This window comes from Clinocottus analis, unplaced genomic scaffold (genome assembly GCF_023055335.1).
Source record: "Clinocottus analis isolate CAN_PGR_092001 unplaced genomic scaffold, fCliAna1.0.p SCAF_2, whole genome shotgun sequence".
Classification (NCBI taxonomy): domain Eukaryota; kingdom Metazoa; phylum Chordata; class Actinopteri; order Perciformes; family Cottidae; genus Clinocottus; species Clinocottus analis.
Window position 1 is genome coordinate 8,235,963 of NW_027175931.1, and position 14,114 is coordinate 8,250,076.

The following is a 14,114-nucleotide window of genomic DNA, read 5'->3' on the forward strand; positions in this document are numbered from 1 at the left end:
TTCGTATCGTTGCTCACCATCACAAATACAAATGACACGGTGTGGATCACTGCATTGGTAATTTAAACACAGTAAAAAAATTTTAAAAAAAAAACACTTTTCCGTTACACGATAGCTCAATAACAGATATTCTGGAGGAAGGGAACTATCTTGATGACCGAGTTGAAGATCTTTGGCAAAAATCTCAATGGCCGTTGATTTGATAAATAATTGACAGCTGTATCCGCCAATCAGCAAACTGATAAGGCATAGCAACACTGAGTTTATTGGTCGAGAGGCTCGAGGGAGGAAGCTAGTGACCAACTATATTCGTGAATTTTTTTTTTTTATATAAAATTCTCCATGAACGGACACTACTCGTACGTGTGAGTGCAGTTGTATGAACCAATCAGGTGGAAGAACACCTCGCCGGTTCTTGTCAAAACTTAGTAGAAAACGATGTCTGCGTGGATGATTTTTATATGACAAAACATGTCTAGCATCATTAACTTTTCCGCTACAGGGAAAACTTCTTCCCCACAGTCTACAGCGCCACCTCTTGTCAGTCTGTGGTTACCAAATATGTATCCATAGACATTGCCATTGTTTACAAGTGGTAAAAACATAATTATAAAGCTGTTATTATTATAAACACATAAGCCAATTTCATTACACAATTTTTATGTTCATTGATATTATTAAAAATGTACTTTAAAACAAAAAAAATTGCATTAAATCAAACAACATACTCCTAATAGGAAAAAGCCATTTTAAAGGGCAGCCAGGTCCCACAAAGAATGACAAATATATTCATTGACATACCAAACCAAAACACGCTGAATATAACAGATTATGGCATCAAAATTTCCACAAATTCATTATTATAACATCTGTAATATGATCGGTGGATCACAATGATTTTGGATACACAAATGTTCTCAATTCAAAACATCAGACAAACACCTGTGCAGATTTTACTCCTCTCGTTGACAGAACGAATGCAAAATGCCCGACAATAAACTTAAGAAAATAAAACAGCAATAAGGTTTTGACTGTATAATACCGAACGATAGACGGTACATTCAACCAAAACTACATTCATCATAGACCCTCACTGTCACAAGTCTAGTTATGGAACATCAGTGGTATGAGAAACCTCATAATCTTCAGATTTTTATACAGTTACACCCACAGAGTGGGATTTCTTAATATTTCTTTCTGCCGTCTTTAATACATTTAAATTTCAAGGGAATGCAATAAAGCAAATCATCCACATGTATCAGAGTTTCAACTGGATTTTCACAACTTTTTTAAGCCCATTGAAAACAATATCATATGTTTTATATACAAAGTTCCATTCACAGAACACAATAGAAAACGGTACAAGTCAGAATAATAAAACAAAAAAAGTTTCATTTTGTGCAAAATTTCTGTCTTGGATTCATTAATGGATAAACTCAGTCAGTTTGAGGAATTTCATTTGATTCAGACAAAAATGTAAGAGACTTACCAACTACACATAAACACAAGTAACAATGTTTTATATGTTCTAGCTTATATAAAATAAATCTTGGAGCTTCGGAAATTAGTGTATTATTGCATGTGCTCAGTGAAATTTAGATCGTAAAAAGAAATTTTAACCTCTAAACGTAAAGCTGCTGGCAAATTCACACCAAACCGTATCTCCTGGTATTTTAACGAGCGCTATACTTAAATATGTAATTTATTTGAAAGCATTAAAAAAAAATCTTGAAAACTTAGAAATATTTTCAATTTAAAAGACAGTAATATATTATGAAATACCTGGCTGTGATTGTCCCATTTTATTAATAAAGATACAATAAACTGATAACATCCTGATGAATGAAGTCACCCTCTCTCTGTGTGTGTTGTATCTAAGCTTCTCTGTGCTTTGTTTACTTAGCCGGTCCTGGCGTGTGTGCATGTGCGTGTGCGTGTGTACAACACTGTCTATCTCATCGCTGCTGCTCTATGCTCACACGTATGGGAGGCGGGGCAGATGAATCTAAAATGGTGAGACTGCTAGTTATCAAACTACCCAGATGTTGTGAGAGCCATGTGGAGGGAATCCCTCAATTATAGATACATTCTGACATTTGAGATTCCCACCTTTAAAAAAAAAAAGGATCCTGTGCTTACATATAGAATTCTCTCACTGATCATGTGTGCAAGCGGGTATCCAGCAGGGGACCAACAAACCTGCAAAGAACACAACTAAATGGAGATGATGATATAAAGCAGATGTGGTGTGTGTCCTTTAGGAGTATTTTAAGTGACTGAAAATAAAGAGGTACACTGCAGCGTACAGAGCTGGAAAACACAATGTGAGAGGAGCCCTGCTGGAATGCATGCAGTGGATGTGTGTGCATTCCAGGGTGGGGGGTGGGGGTGGTCTGGTTTGGCAGGTCAGTCAGGTTGAAGGGCGAGATAGATTTTGGCAGGTCACTGAGGCTCAGAAACACCATTTCTGTCCAGGAAGTCTTTAAGCCTGGTGGGGAAATCTGTCATAACTCCTGTGGCTCCCAAGTCAAATGCCCTCTGGAAGTCCTCCTCGTCGTTCAGCACCCAAATGTACACCTAAAGCCAGAAGCAGGACTCCGTTGGAAACACATCACACAGTGGAGGGAGTCAACTAAGATTTAAGAATGTATCTGCACTCTAAGAGCAGCGTTCGCAGCCACTCTAGCCTATTTTTGGAACTTTGCCGGAACTGTGGACATTTCCAAGTAATTGCTCTTAACTACAAGCATAACATTGCAACAACTTTAACAAACAGCTGTCAGCATGCATACAGGCTCATTATTTTTCCCTGAGGAAAGTGTTGCAGTCATTCTTGGAAGGAAATACAATTCAGGGAAAGTGACTTAATATTGATACAATTCTGAATATGTCCCTACTTGGTCTTAACTATGCACATATCAACACTGGCTGCGCTGTAGGAAATCATCCTATCCTCCCGGCAGTAAAAACATCTGGAGCTCACGGAGTAAAAATGAAAGAAACACAACAAGAAATCTACTTAATAGTGGTCACTGCTTATTATTATTCCGACACAATTTGCATTCTCTACATAGTCATCCATATACTCTATATATACACAGGTTTTTGAAAAACATGTTTTATGAGGACAACACTAGATACATAACAGCAGCTTTACCTGTATTCCCCTGGCAGTTAAATGATCAAACAGAGCTTTCCTCATCAGCAAACTGCAAGAGAGAAACAAATTACTCATCTGCAAGTATACCAAAGCTAGATAGGAGTTTAGTTGCACGATTGTAAAGGTTTCGTATAAATCATTGTTGAACTGGGACATTGAGAAGAATTGTGATAAATAATTCATAAAATCACACACACATTACTGTGTGACAAAGTATCAGTACAACACTTCTCAAAAACCCAAATATAGTGTGCAAAACAGAGACAGTCACAAATAAAGGCATGCATGCAATTAAAGTGAATGAAAAAGCACATATTTAATTTGTGAATTACAAACACTTATAGATTCAGCCACTCTGACATAAAGTAAAGAAGACAGGGATTTCAAATATTCAGACAAATTAGTGACTTACCGGTCTGCCATCCAGGTGAGTAATCGCTGACTTCTTGTTAATCTGTTGGGATCCCTTAGTCTGCAAAGTCACACAGAAAAAAGTGTCAGGAGTGACAACAAACTGGTGAAGCTGCCACCGTCAGAGTGGACAAAATAATCATCTCGTTGATGCTAGAAAATTGTTATAATTAATCATTGTTGTAGCCCTTCTGCAAGTTATGTTATTGGAAATGCAATAAGCTCACGTACAGCTAAATTGATTTGGGTCAAATACATTCTAAGAAATTAAGAGAATGATTGACTAAAGTGAACACAATATATTTATTTATTCATATTATGTGCTGGTGGTGAAGATTAGCCAGGTAAGGTGACTGGAGAGGGTGTGCGACATCATCATCATCACGGCGCGTTGTACTTGGCGATACGTGCCCAGTATTAGAAGAGTATTGCTCTGGTCTGTCATAGTTCAGTCTCTCCTCTGCGCTGTAATGCTTCTCACCATCAATTTCTCCAATCCGGCTTTAATTTAATTTCCCGATGTCTCCAAAATGTTCGTACGCATGGGTCAGAGTTTCCGTACAGGTGCTTTATTTTCTCCTGTCAAGTTCATTTTTATAGATCACAACGTTTTACATGAAAAGTTGTGTATGGCTCTTTCAGATCCTGTTTTGTTGGACGCAATGGTTATAAGTGAGTCTCCAGAGCTTTCAGCCAAATCTCTCAGCCTTCCTCAGCAGAAAAAGTTGCTGCATGCAATATGAAACTTTTCGGTCATGCAGTCGTCCTTGGTGTCTCATGTGGTGATGTCCTTATTTGCAGATGAAGGCCACAATGTTGGCAGAAATTTGTTGGGAAATTTCAAAGTATACAGACCGTGTACTCACTTTTTCTGTGAAACAGCTGTTTCCAGCGTCCATAATGAACCCTTAAGCTCAATTCCACAAATTGTTTAATTTAAAGAAGAAAGTGTGCACATTTGAGTACAGATTTTTTTACTACAATTGGAGATTAAATTGCAGCATTTTGAGAACTATTTTGAGAACTATTTTGTTCACGTAATTAATTATTAGGTTGAAATAAAACTGCTTAAAGCACTAAAAAGTAAGTTTGTTCCTGCTCATGTTTTAAAGTTTGGGGTAGAATTATAGTTTAATCTTTTTAAACGCTTTCATATAGAGATCATTTTTAGAATTGGCTTCCCTTTTTGGAACATGAGATACATTAAAAAGGAAATAATTCTGAACCCTGTGAAACAGACCTTGACCTACTGCTATCAAATGTTGGTTACTTGTATACCAAGTGTAGTGTTACTGTTGTATCTTACTTACTGGAGAGGAACATTATCTATGTTGTGTTGCATAACAACCAGTATGGTGACAGTCTAGTGTTACTGAAGGTTGGTGCATGCTGTTGACCTCTCCCTTTTATATTTTTTTCAGTGCATCTCTTTTTGTAATGTCATTCTGAAGAGTATTTGTACGTGTGTACCTACTTAGTGATAATAGACGGCATGGGAATCTCCAGAAACTGCTCCTTGAGGGGAACAAAAGGTAGAAGACCAGTGTAGAAAAGTCCTAACAGCTGCAATACTCTGGGAAGGCTGAACAACAATGGAATACGTGGGTTCTGCAAAAAAAACAAAAAAAAAACCATGACCCTGAAATTCAGTCACTTGCAATTTAAAAGTGATGTGTAAAATGTAATCAACAGCAAAACACTTTCAGTCTATAACAGTTCAGTTCTTTCTTTCTGTGGCACCTTATCCATGCCAACATAAGGCCTACTAGATGATCAAATAATACTATTAAAAAGGTGGATGATTGTAAGATTGTCTCCCTGAAATTACTGGCAAAGTGAACTTGTCATTTAATGTGAATGTACCTCTCTGCGACACTTCTTTACGATCTTGTTGTTGGCGTTGCCCCAGACCGTCAGATGCTCTCTGTCGTATTTAACAACCAGCTCAGAGACCTGCAAAGTTAGTTTTAGTGTCAGCCTGTTGTTGTTTTTTTTACAACTTTTGATATACAACGACATAGCCAGTATATTGCTTCTTCAAGGACAGCAACAATTCTTTGAATAACAATTGCTGTTTTAATAAACAAGGCAAGGAAAATTGGCCAACTAAAACTAAGATAGATAAAAACAAGACAGCAGTTTTATACAAGGGTTAAGTTCAAAAATAAAAAAAATAGGGGACACACACCTTCTTGATGAGCATGTCATTGTTGACCTTAATGTCAATGTTGACAGGGGTGTTGGGGAATGCATCAAAAACATCCCTGAGGAGAGGAATGCGTTTGTCCTCTCCCCCTTCACAGAAACACTCTGCATTGACAAGGACAAGAACATCGGGGGCATGTGTTTTCATCATGTCAAGTTCAACAATTTGGAAAATTACATATATTATCCATCGAAACTAAACTAAAATGTATTGTTAAATGCTGTTGCAGATGAATGGACACATTTTCCGAGTTAATTGGCAAATCTCAAATAAACATAATATTTATTGACTGCTAAAGTTGCAGATAATGCATCTGTATGTGGCTTGTGTGATAGGTTTGTATTAATTACACCAGTCTGATATGTGATGCTCACCTCTCTGAAAAGTTACACCCAGCTTGCACAGGTATGGAGGGAGCTCCTACAAAAGAGCAAACAGTATTCAGTGGTTAACAGACAAGAAATACAGTATACAGGCCAAGTCTGTAAGGTGGGGTCATATCCAGAGGTAGGGGGATTAGTGGGACTGAGGATGTTCACATTCCTCACAGTCGATATAGAAGAGAGGAACGCAAAGACTCATTTAAGCAAGATTAATGTAAAGTTATCTGTGCTTCTTTGTTCTGCAAGGCCAAAGAGCAATGAAGCTGCAAACCAATCTTCAGTGACACAAATAATTATAGTGTCAACTTACGTAAGGCCTCTTTATCTCTTTCTGGGAAGATCTCGGTTTTAGATTGAAAGTATAGGCCGTCATAGATGTGTAACACAGAACTAAGCAGAAATCTTGAGTCATCAGCTATTAATCCAGTAACTCACCAGGCATTTCTGCTGGATCTGATTGTTTAAATCAGGTAAAGGTCAGTCATGTGGACATCGCCTGATCAAGGCACATGATCGATGCGGTTACGTCATTTACAAGAAGTCTTACCACAAAGTAAACAACTGTTTTGTTTTTTTAACTGAACTATTTGTGGACCTTTTAGCCTCTGTTGTCTGTTACACGTCGATACTGGCTCAAGGAAAACCAGCTCAACAGCAACAATGCTGCTGACCTTTTCCATGTTTTAATAATAATGTCAGAATCACAATTGGTAACATTTTCCTTCTGGTAGGTTGTCCACAAAATCAAAAAGGGACTTAGAGCTGGAAGAGAGAGTAACGTGTAGTTTAAATATATATATATAGAGCAGTAACTCACAGCGTAGCACATGTTGGAGATGTGGGCGTTGATGCCAGAGGCCCTCTGCAAGCTGGCATCATGTGACACCACTACCTCTTCATCTTTCGTCAGGTGGCAGTCCAACTCCAGCATGTCTGTGCCAAGATCCACGGCGCTGCATGGAGGAATTGTATTTATCACTCCATCAACTTTTATCACATACACATTTATTGGATCATAGAGCAGTTCACTTTCCATCATCAACAAATCAACCAGAAACAACCAGTATATCATCTGAGGCTTTGACATGAACAATTATCTAAGGCATCGCTGCCAGACAGACAAAATAGACAGTGGTCACTGGTCACAAACAAACGTCACATGACACAAACTGCCCACAATCACATGCACAAGCACCAGCTATGTTTTACAGATGCACACACAACCACCAAAAAAACAACTTTGTCATTGTGAATAAGGTTTCTTCTCACTGCTTGAAAGCTGCCATGGTGTTTTCCAGGTTTTCACCTGCTCCTGCAATGAAAAAAGTAAAACACTAAGCATGGTACAGCGTTTTCTGTATATTAACACTCCACAGCTGGAACATAGCCCTCGGCATACTGCAGCGTACCTGACAATAAACCAACAACACTGTCTGACAGTAATAAATACATGGCATTATAACCAAAACCATGCAAATAAATGTATTAACAAAATGTGTCACCACAGGTGGATGAAGTATAGCCAATCCCTGAACAGAAGGCCTATTTTTATTTTGTAAGTGAGAAAAATATCTTATTAGTAAACAATCAAACACACATAACTTATACTCACAAGTCACAAATATGTTCAAATGTTAAATTATGATGATACTATACAGACAAATATAATATAAAATCGTAGCCGCTGGCGGTTGAATTGGCACAGACATGATGAGCGTGAGGCTCCAGATGGAAATTACACATTATTTATATGCTTAACAAAAATCCCTCATTGTATAATGCTAAGTTTTGTGAGGAACTAGTCATACATTTGTCAATCACCAATTTTATTTAATGGTAATTTTTTTACAGAAAGACCAATACAGAAACCACAGACTTACCTCCACGATGGGAAATGTGCCTGCTGCGAAAAGTCTCCCGCTTCCTTCGGTGCAGAAGATTTGGGCATTTCAGCAGCAGGGCAGAAGTGAGCATGTAGCCCGTTACCGTTGACAGGACATACAGAGCAGCACACATCTCCTATCAGTTGTCTGAAAACACAACCCACTCAGAGTAAACATCTACCGTGAACAGGATCTTAATAGACTCACATGTTTGCAATTCAATAATAATTATACCAAACATTTAAAGTTAAGTCTTAAGGCTGCTGACTTGACCAACAGCCCAAACCCCAGGATATTACATGTATTGATATAAATAGAGATAATCACATATTGAGCTGTACCTAGAACAATTCATACTGTACAAATTATGGAGTATTATTCACCAATTATCTAAATTAACTAACCACCTGTGTGTGGTACAGGACTAGTTTGTACCTCTCCAGTATAAGATGTTTGGCACAAACTCAGGCTGTGTGATTTTCATGCTGTGAACTCTTCACCACATTATTTAATAAAGCCACAGACATCTTATTTCAACTGCTCAAAATATATTTACATTGCCTTTGTTATTGTGAGGGGAGAGTTTGAGCTACCATTGTTGGAGAAATGGTCTTCGTTCAAAGGAAATATTTACGACGTAAAATTGTCAGTTCTTTCTTAATACACAGTTACAACAACTATTTACTTTCAATGTCTTGAACTAGTTTACAGACGACAGCCTTCTCGCTAAATTCGGCTAACGTTAGCTGAGATGGGGTCGAACGCACGAGATTAAATCATCAAGTTATTTTGTTTTTTCTTTCTTCCTTTGCTTCAACTGACCTAAATAACCCCAGTGTGAGTTAGTTGGCGTCCAGGAATCTGTAGAGCAAGCCACTCTGTGTGAGGATAAGATAATCAAACTCACCTCTCGTCCACACCACAGCTGCCGCTGTCAAAACATTCACCGGTGGCTGTCAGTGGAGACGCATGCGCAGGACTGTTCGCCCCAAAAAAAACGATAGCGCTTCCGCCCGAATATTTCAGAATAAAATGTTTTGTCAGCAAAAGCATATAGATGAAGTCATATTTTTAACATAAAAAAGTAAAATATATCGTATCTTCAGTACATTTTTGTTCCCACCAAATTCTTGTTTGTACCTTTACATTACAGGCAAAATATTTCCCCAGCACACCAGTCTCACGGGAAAATGACTTTATCACTGATTTATTATTTTCATCCAGAAGATGGTGCCAATGTCCAGCTGTGCAAGTGACAAACTAAAAATGATGAAAGATAAAACATGCACAAAAGCACAGTCTAATCAATCGGAACCTGTTGAACCATTGCAATGGCAAAAGTACAGACAGTTAGTCCTTGAATTATGTATGTAGTTGTAATATAGCTAACAATAACATATTGCCCATCTGTGTGTGATAACTGAACAATGTGATAACCGAAGAAGTTTCACAGAACAATATCCAAGTCAAAATCTTGCACATTTGTACCAGCCAAAGTTCATTTTATGCAATAAACCGTCCATGGGGAAGTGATACACACCCTGAAGAAACACACTCCAACATGGCAGTAGGTGCAAGCTATTTGGTTGCTAAACTATTTTAAAACGTAGTAAGTAATTAACATGTTTACAAAATGCCTCAAGATTTAAGAGTCGTTCTGGAGGAGTGGAAATGTCTGGAAGAAGAGTATCAACAACTTCTGGTAAGGATCGGACTAAAATCAGCTGACAGCGTCTGATTATGCACATAGAGCAGTTGTATAAGTCATGCTCAACATACTGTTTGCTTGCGGTTGTGTTAATTCATTACATATATCACATGATGAAATGTTTTTAAAACCCCTTTTGTGAACTTCCATATGTCAGTAAATTCAAGTAGAATACCTTGTGCTCTGGATTATAACATATTCTGTAAAAATAAAAAAGATTAAATGTTTAAATGCTCATTGTAATCTACATTTTCTTGATTTGGTTCTTGATGTAACCCTAAGTTCTTCTCATCTAGGAAACACACAGACTGTACTTACTGAAATTGAAGGAAATTTCCAAACTACAAAAAAAATGCTCTTCCTCCATTTCAAGTCAGCGCAGCAAACTGAAGGAGGTGTCCCACCTCGTGAAAACGTTAGTTTACACGCACACAAATGCATACATATTCCTGAAGGAAAGGCTTAGTTTCAAAGTGGACCCCTTTCAGTTCAATAAGCACACACAAAGAAACATGTCATGTTGTGCTAATGTTATATGCATTTACAACATCTGTCAGACGCAGCAAAGGACCATCAGAGGAAGATGCCAAGACCTTGGCTGAAATAACTGAGAACATAAAGACTCGACCAAATGCTTTCTCTGAAATGGAAGCTTTCCTTCCCAATAAAAACGGGTGATAGTTTCTATTTTAACATAATGTCATGAAAACAGATGAAAAATTCATTGCATTATATAAAGTATATGAGCAAAATAACATGCTTGTTTCATATTTCAGGTTGTACCTCAGTCTGGTTCTTGGAAATGTGAACGTCACTCTACTCAGTAAGCAGTCAAAGTAAGCAGTGACGATCAACGCTAACACACAACTATATAACTAAATAAGCACTTTATTAATACTGAAAATAATTATTTATTTCCCTAATTTAAACATTGCCATGGCTGATTGATTAAAGCCTTGGACTGTTAATTGACAACTGCATTTATCATGTCTTTGTCAGATTTGCCTACAAAGATGAATACGAGAAGTTCAAGCTGTACCTCACAGTCATCCTGCTGCTGTTGTCCTTCATATTCTATTTCTTCGTGAGCTACAGGTAAGAATTTTCACATCACAGCTGCTCCAGCCTTGTCCGTGACAATGAGTTTATCAATAAGATGCTGTGTTTACTGTATGTCTTAACCCAGCCCTTGTTATATATGTCTTCTTTTAGATTTCTTGATGCAATCCTCAATTTCCTGCTGGTGTGGTACTATTGTACATTAACAATCAGAGAAAGTATCCTGATCGCCAACGGCTCCAGGTCAACTCTTTCAGCCTATTAACATAAAATAATAACTTTCTCATAATAAGCATATTGGTATGCTCTCTGAACTTTCAATTCATACATTATTAAAGGCAATTAGTAATTATTTGCTCAAGCAAATGTGATTTGAGTGTAAAAGTGTAAAATATCAAATCTTAATAACTAAATGTGTTCTGCATCATAGAATTAAGGGCTGGTGGGTTTTCCATCACTACATCTCAGCTTTTTTGTCAGGTGTAATGTTGACATGGTGAGTATAGAAAGATTAAAAACAGATTAGGAAATAATGAACAATGTACCAAAACATTTAGAAAATTTAACTTATACACTGCTTGCTGTGATCCTTATCTACACATACGTTTTTGTATTTTTACTGTATAATAATGAATATCCTCCATTTCACACCTAAAAGGCCAGATGGGATCCTGTACAAGACATTCAGGAATCAGTTCCTCGCCTACTCCTTGTATCAAAGTACGGTTAAAATATGCATTCGTTCAAACCTTTTAATATTATAAACCCTAACCCTAAACCTGATGCGTGTTTCTTTCATCTGCAACTCACAGGTTTTGTTCAGTGTCTGCAGTGCTATTATCAGAGTGGATGTTTGTACAGGCTACGAGCCCTGGGAGAACGACACAACATGGATCTGACCGTGGGTGAGATACACCGACACACCAAGGACACGCAATACAGACTCACTCAGCCTGCGCATCATGATTGAATATTTTAGTGAAGATGTTTCACTTTTGAGGGACCAAAATGCTCAATTAGACATTAATACGCATTGCATTAATACACATTGCATTAATGCACATTGCACTGTTGTTGTTGTGGACTGTTGATTGTTGTTTGGCCCGTCTAACGTCTCATGTCTAATGTTGCACCTTCTGCCAAGGAAAATTCTTATTCTTAAAATTATCATTGTCACTGTTGTTATAAATATATGTGGAAGTTAAAAAATGTCAAAAACTATTTGAACTCTATTCTGCTCTGTAGAGGGATTTCAGTCGTGGATGTGGAAAGGGTTGACTTTTTTGTTGCCCTTCCTGTTTTTTGGTCATGTGAGTATATTCTGATTCACAATTTACTTCAGAAATGTCCTCTAACAAATCATGCTTTGTCATGATTATGAACTGGATAACTGAACAACTGTTTAAAAAATGCTGATGTCATTCTAGACTTGATATTATTCTGCATTGTCAGGCATGATTTGAGACAATGTTAAGGTTTTTGGTGATCTGATTAAGCTTTAGCGTGGCTGTGTTGGCACACTTGCAACTTTTATACATTCACTTTTCTACAAGCAAGCTTAAATCCTTAAGTCCTCCTGTTTTGTCTTGTAGTTCTGGCAGCTCTTCAATGGCATCTCTCTCTTCAGAATGGCTCTGCTCCCAGACTGTAAAGAATGGCAGGTCAGTGTTATATAATTTCACCCTTTACCTGCTTGTATATTATAAAAGACTTACTCTATTCATCTATAATATACCCAGAATCAACACCTATTATCTTGTTGTCTGCATGGCTAACCGTGTGTTCCCTTTTTAATCAAAGATACTGACAGCATTACATTATTATGAGTTTTCAATTAAATTGATCCTCTGCATATATTGAGAAAATTATGATGAATGAAAGCTATTCTGCTGACTCATTGTTCTCTATGTTTCTTGTGATGTCAGGTTTTGATGTGTGGCCTCTGCTTCCTTATTCTGTTCATGGGGAACTTTTTCACCACTGTTGCAGTGGTCCGTCACAAGGTCAAGAACAGGAATCCAAAATCAAAGAGTCTGTGATAGTCGACTGTAACAACAAACTTCACTAACAACATATCTACATAAATGTTGTCTCAAATGCCAAGCTCCAAATTTAGAGCTCATATTATCATTATTGCTGTAATATACACATTTTGCTGTGCTATGCTATTATACAACCAACTCATTATAAGTCTTGGCTATCATTAAAAAACAATATTCCGTCTAATCAAGCACCATTAATGGTGGAATTATGCTCCACAATACCTCTATGTTCTTATCGTTGTATAATTAGTATGATGACTCACATAGGAAAATACATATTAATACAAGTATCCTCCAATAAAGTATTTTCTTTTACTAGTCTATGTGTCTTATTTCTTTTTCATATATATCTATCTAATCTGTGCTTTTTTATTTGTCTGAATGTGTTAGATTGCTGCCTCTAATTCCTTTTTTTCAAACTTTGTGTAACTTTGAGTGTAGTTGGGCGTGTACGACTGTACCGTCAGGGATTAAAAAGTACATATAATTCTCTCTTCTTATGTAACATTGTACAAGTATTTAGAATGTTATATACCTATTTACTATACCTGGCCAGAAATGTACCCCAATATATAGACCTATGAGTCTTAGTGACAAACTATACTTCAACTGTAACAATTTTGACTTTCTGTCTCATAATTTCGATTTCATTATCTGAGAATTTTGACTTTATTTTCTCAGAAGTATGACTTTTAAACTCATAGCTCATAGTTATATATATATATATATATATATATATATATATATATATATATATATATATATATATATATATATATATATATATATATATATATTACATTTTTCTATATAATAACAAAATGTAATATATATATATATATATATATATATATATATATATATATATATATATATATATATATATATATATATATTACATTTTTCTATATAATAGCGTTGGAAATGGACTTCCATACATCCATAGTAAAGTTACATTGCTTCAAAATTGTACTTAAGTATAGAACACTGCTGCTGAGAGCAATATGCTTCATAATGAATACCTCTTATACTTTAAGTATTGAGGTTAATAGTTCCAAAGTTGTTGGGCTATGCAACACCTGCCTCTGGAACTGTGAACAATATACCCTTTAAGTGGCGCATGACACTTTGGACGAGGCGGCCATGCCATTTAGTCTGTCAAGGATACACACGTCAGCTGATTGAATTACACAACCATGACCCATGACCTGCTGCGCCCATGAATGTTTAAGTTGCGTCTCACTGTTATGCAACGGAGCACG

At 36.8% G+C, this 14,114-nt stretch overlaps 2 protein-coding genes across 3 annotated transcripts; one reads left to right on the top strand and one right to left on the bottom strand.

Annotated features, from left to right (window-relative positions):
- Nucleotides 1-643: 643 nt before the first annotated feature.
- gdpd1 (glycerophosphodiester phosphodiesterase domain containing 1) lies at nt 644-9,005 on the bottom strand. Of its 2 annotated transcripts, none has more exons than XM_068585016.1 (11): nt 8,951-9,005; nt 8,041-8,190; nt 7,430-7,472; nt 6,978-7,113; nt 6,152-6,197; nt 5,760-5,881; nt 5,435-5,524; nt 5,046-5,179; nt 3,573-3,632; nt 3,158-3,209; nt 644-2,577 (listed from the first exon to the last, which is right to left on the bottom strand). In XM_068585016.1, the coding sequence occupies exons 2-11, from the start codon at nt 8,174-8,176 to the stop codon at nt 2,443-2,445; spliced, it is 954 nt and encodes a 317-aa protein (XP_068441117.1). In that variant the 5' UTR covers nt 8,177-8,190; nt 8,951-9,005; the 3' UTR covers nt 644-2,442. The 2 variants fall into 2 exon arrangements, with proteins under 2 accessions (XP_068441117.1, XP_068441118.1); XM_068585017.1 differs by lacking the exon at nt 8,951-9,005 and adding an exon at nt 8,866-8,930.
- A 671-nt stretch (nt 9,006-9,676) lies between these two features.
- Nucleotides 9,677-12,901, top strand: LOC137790813 (ion channel TACAN-like). Its single transcript, XM_068585345.1, has 12 exons — nt 9,677-9,745; nt 10,048-10,166; nt 10,309-10,425; nt 10,528-10,587; nt 10,751-10,846; nt 10,964-11,053; nt 11,241-11,306; nt 11,469-11,530; nt 11,623-11,715; nt 12,056-12,120; nt 12,403-12,471; nt 12,736-12,901. Exons 1-12 carry the CDS (start codon nt 9,677-9,679, stop codon nt 12,847-12,849), a joined length of 1,020 nt encoding a protein of 339 aa, XP_068441446.1. The 3' UTR covers nt 12,850-12,901.
- Nucleotides 12,902-14,114: the final 1,213 nt, after the last annotated feature.

Excerpts from the sequence above, each read along its gene's own strand:
- gdpd1 (XM_068585016.1), bottom strand. The coding sequence starts at position 8,176 with ATGTGTGCTGCTCTGTATGTCCTGTCAACGGTAACGGGCTACATGCTC. Across the intron at positions 5,525-5,759 it reads ATGACATGCTCATCAAGAAG|GTCTCTGAGCTGGTTGTTAA; the intron begins GTGTGTGTCCCC and ends CTAACTTTGCAG. Across the intron at positions 2,578-3,157 it reads TAACTGCCAGGGGAATACAG|GTGTACATTTGGGTGCTGAA; the intron begins GTAAAGCTGCTG and ends TTCTGGCTTTAG.
- LOC137790813 (XM_068585345.1), top strand. The coding sequence starts at position 9,677 with ATGCCTCAAGATTTAAGAGTCGTTCTGGAGGAGTGGAAATGTCTGGAA. Across the intron at positions 10,167-10,308 it reads GTGTCCCACCTCGTGAAAAC|ACGCAGCAAAGGACCATCAG; the intron begins GTTAGTTTACAC and ends AACATCTGTCAG. Across the intron at positions 11,054-11,240 it reads CTGATCGCCAACGGCTCCAG|AATTAAGGGCTGGTGGGTTT; the intron begins GTCAACTCTTTC and ends TCTGCATCATAG.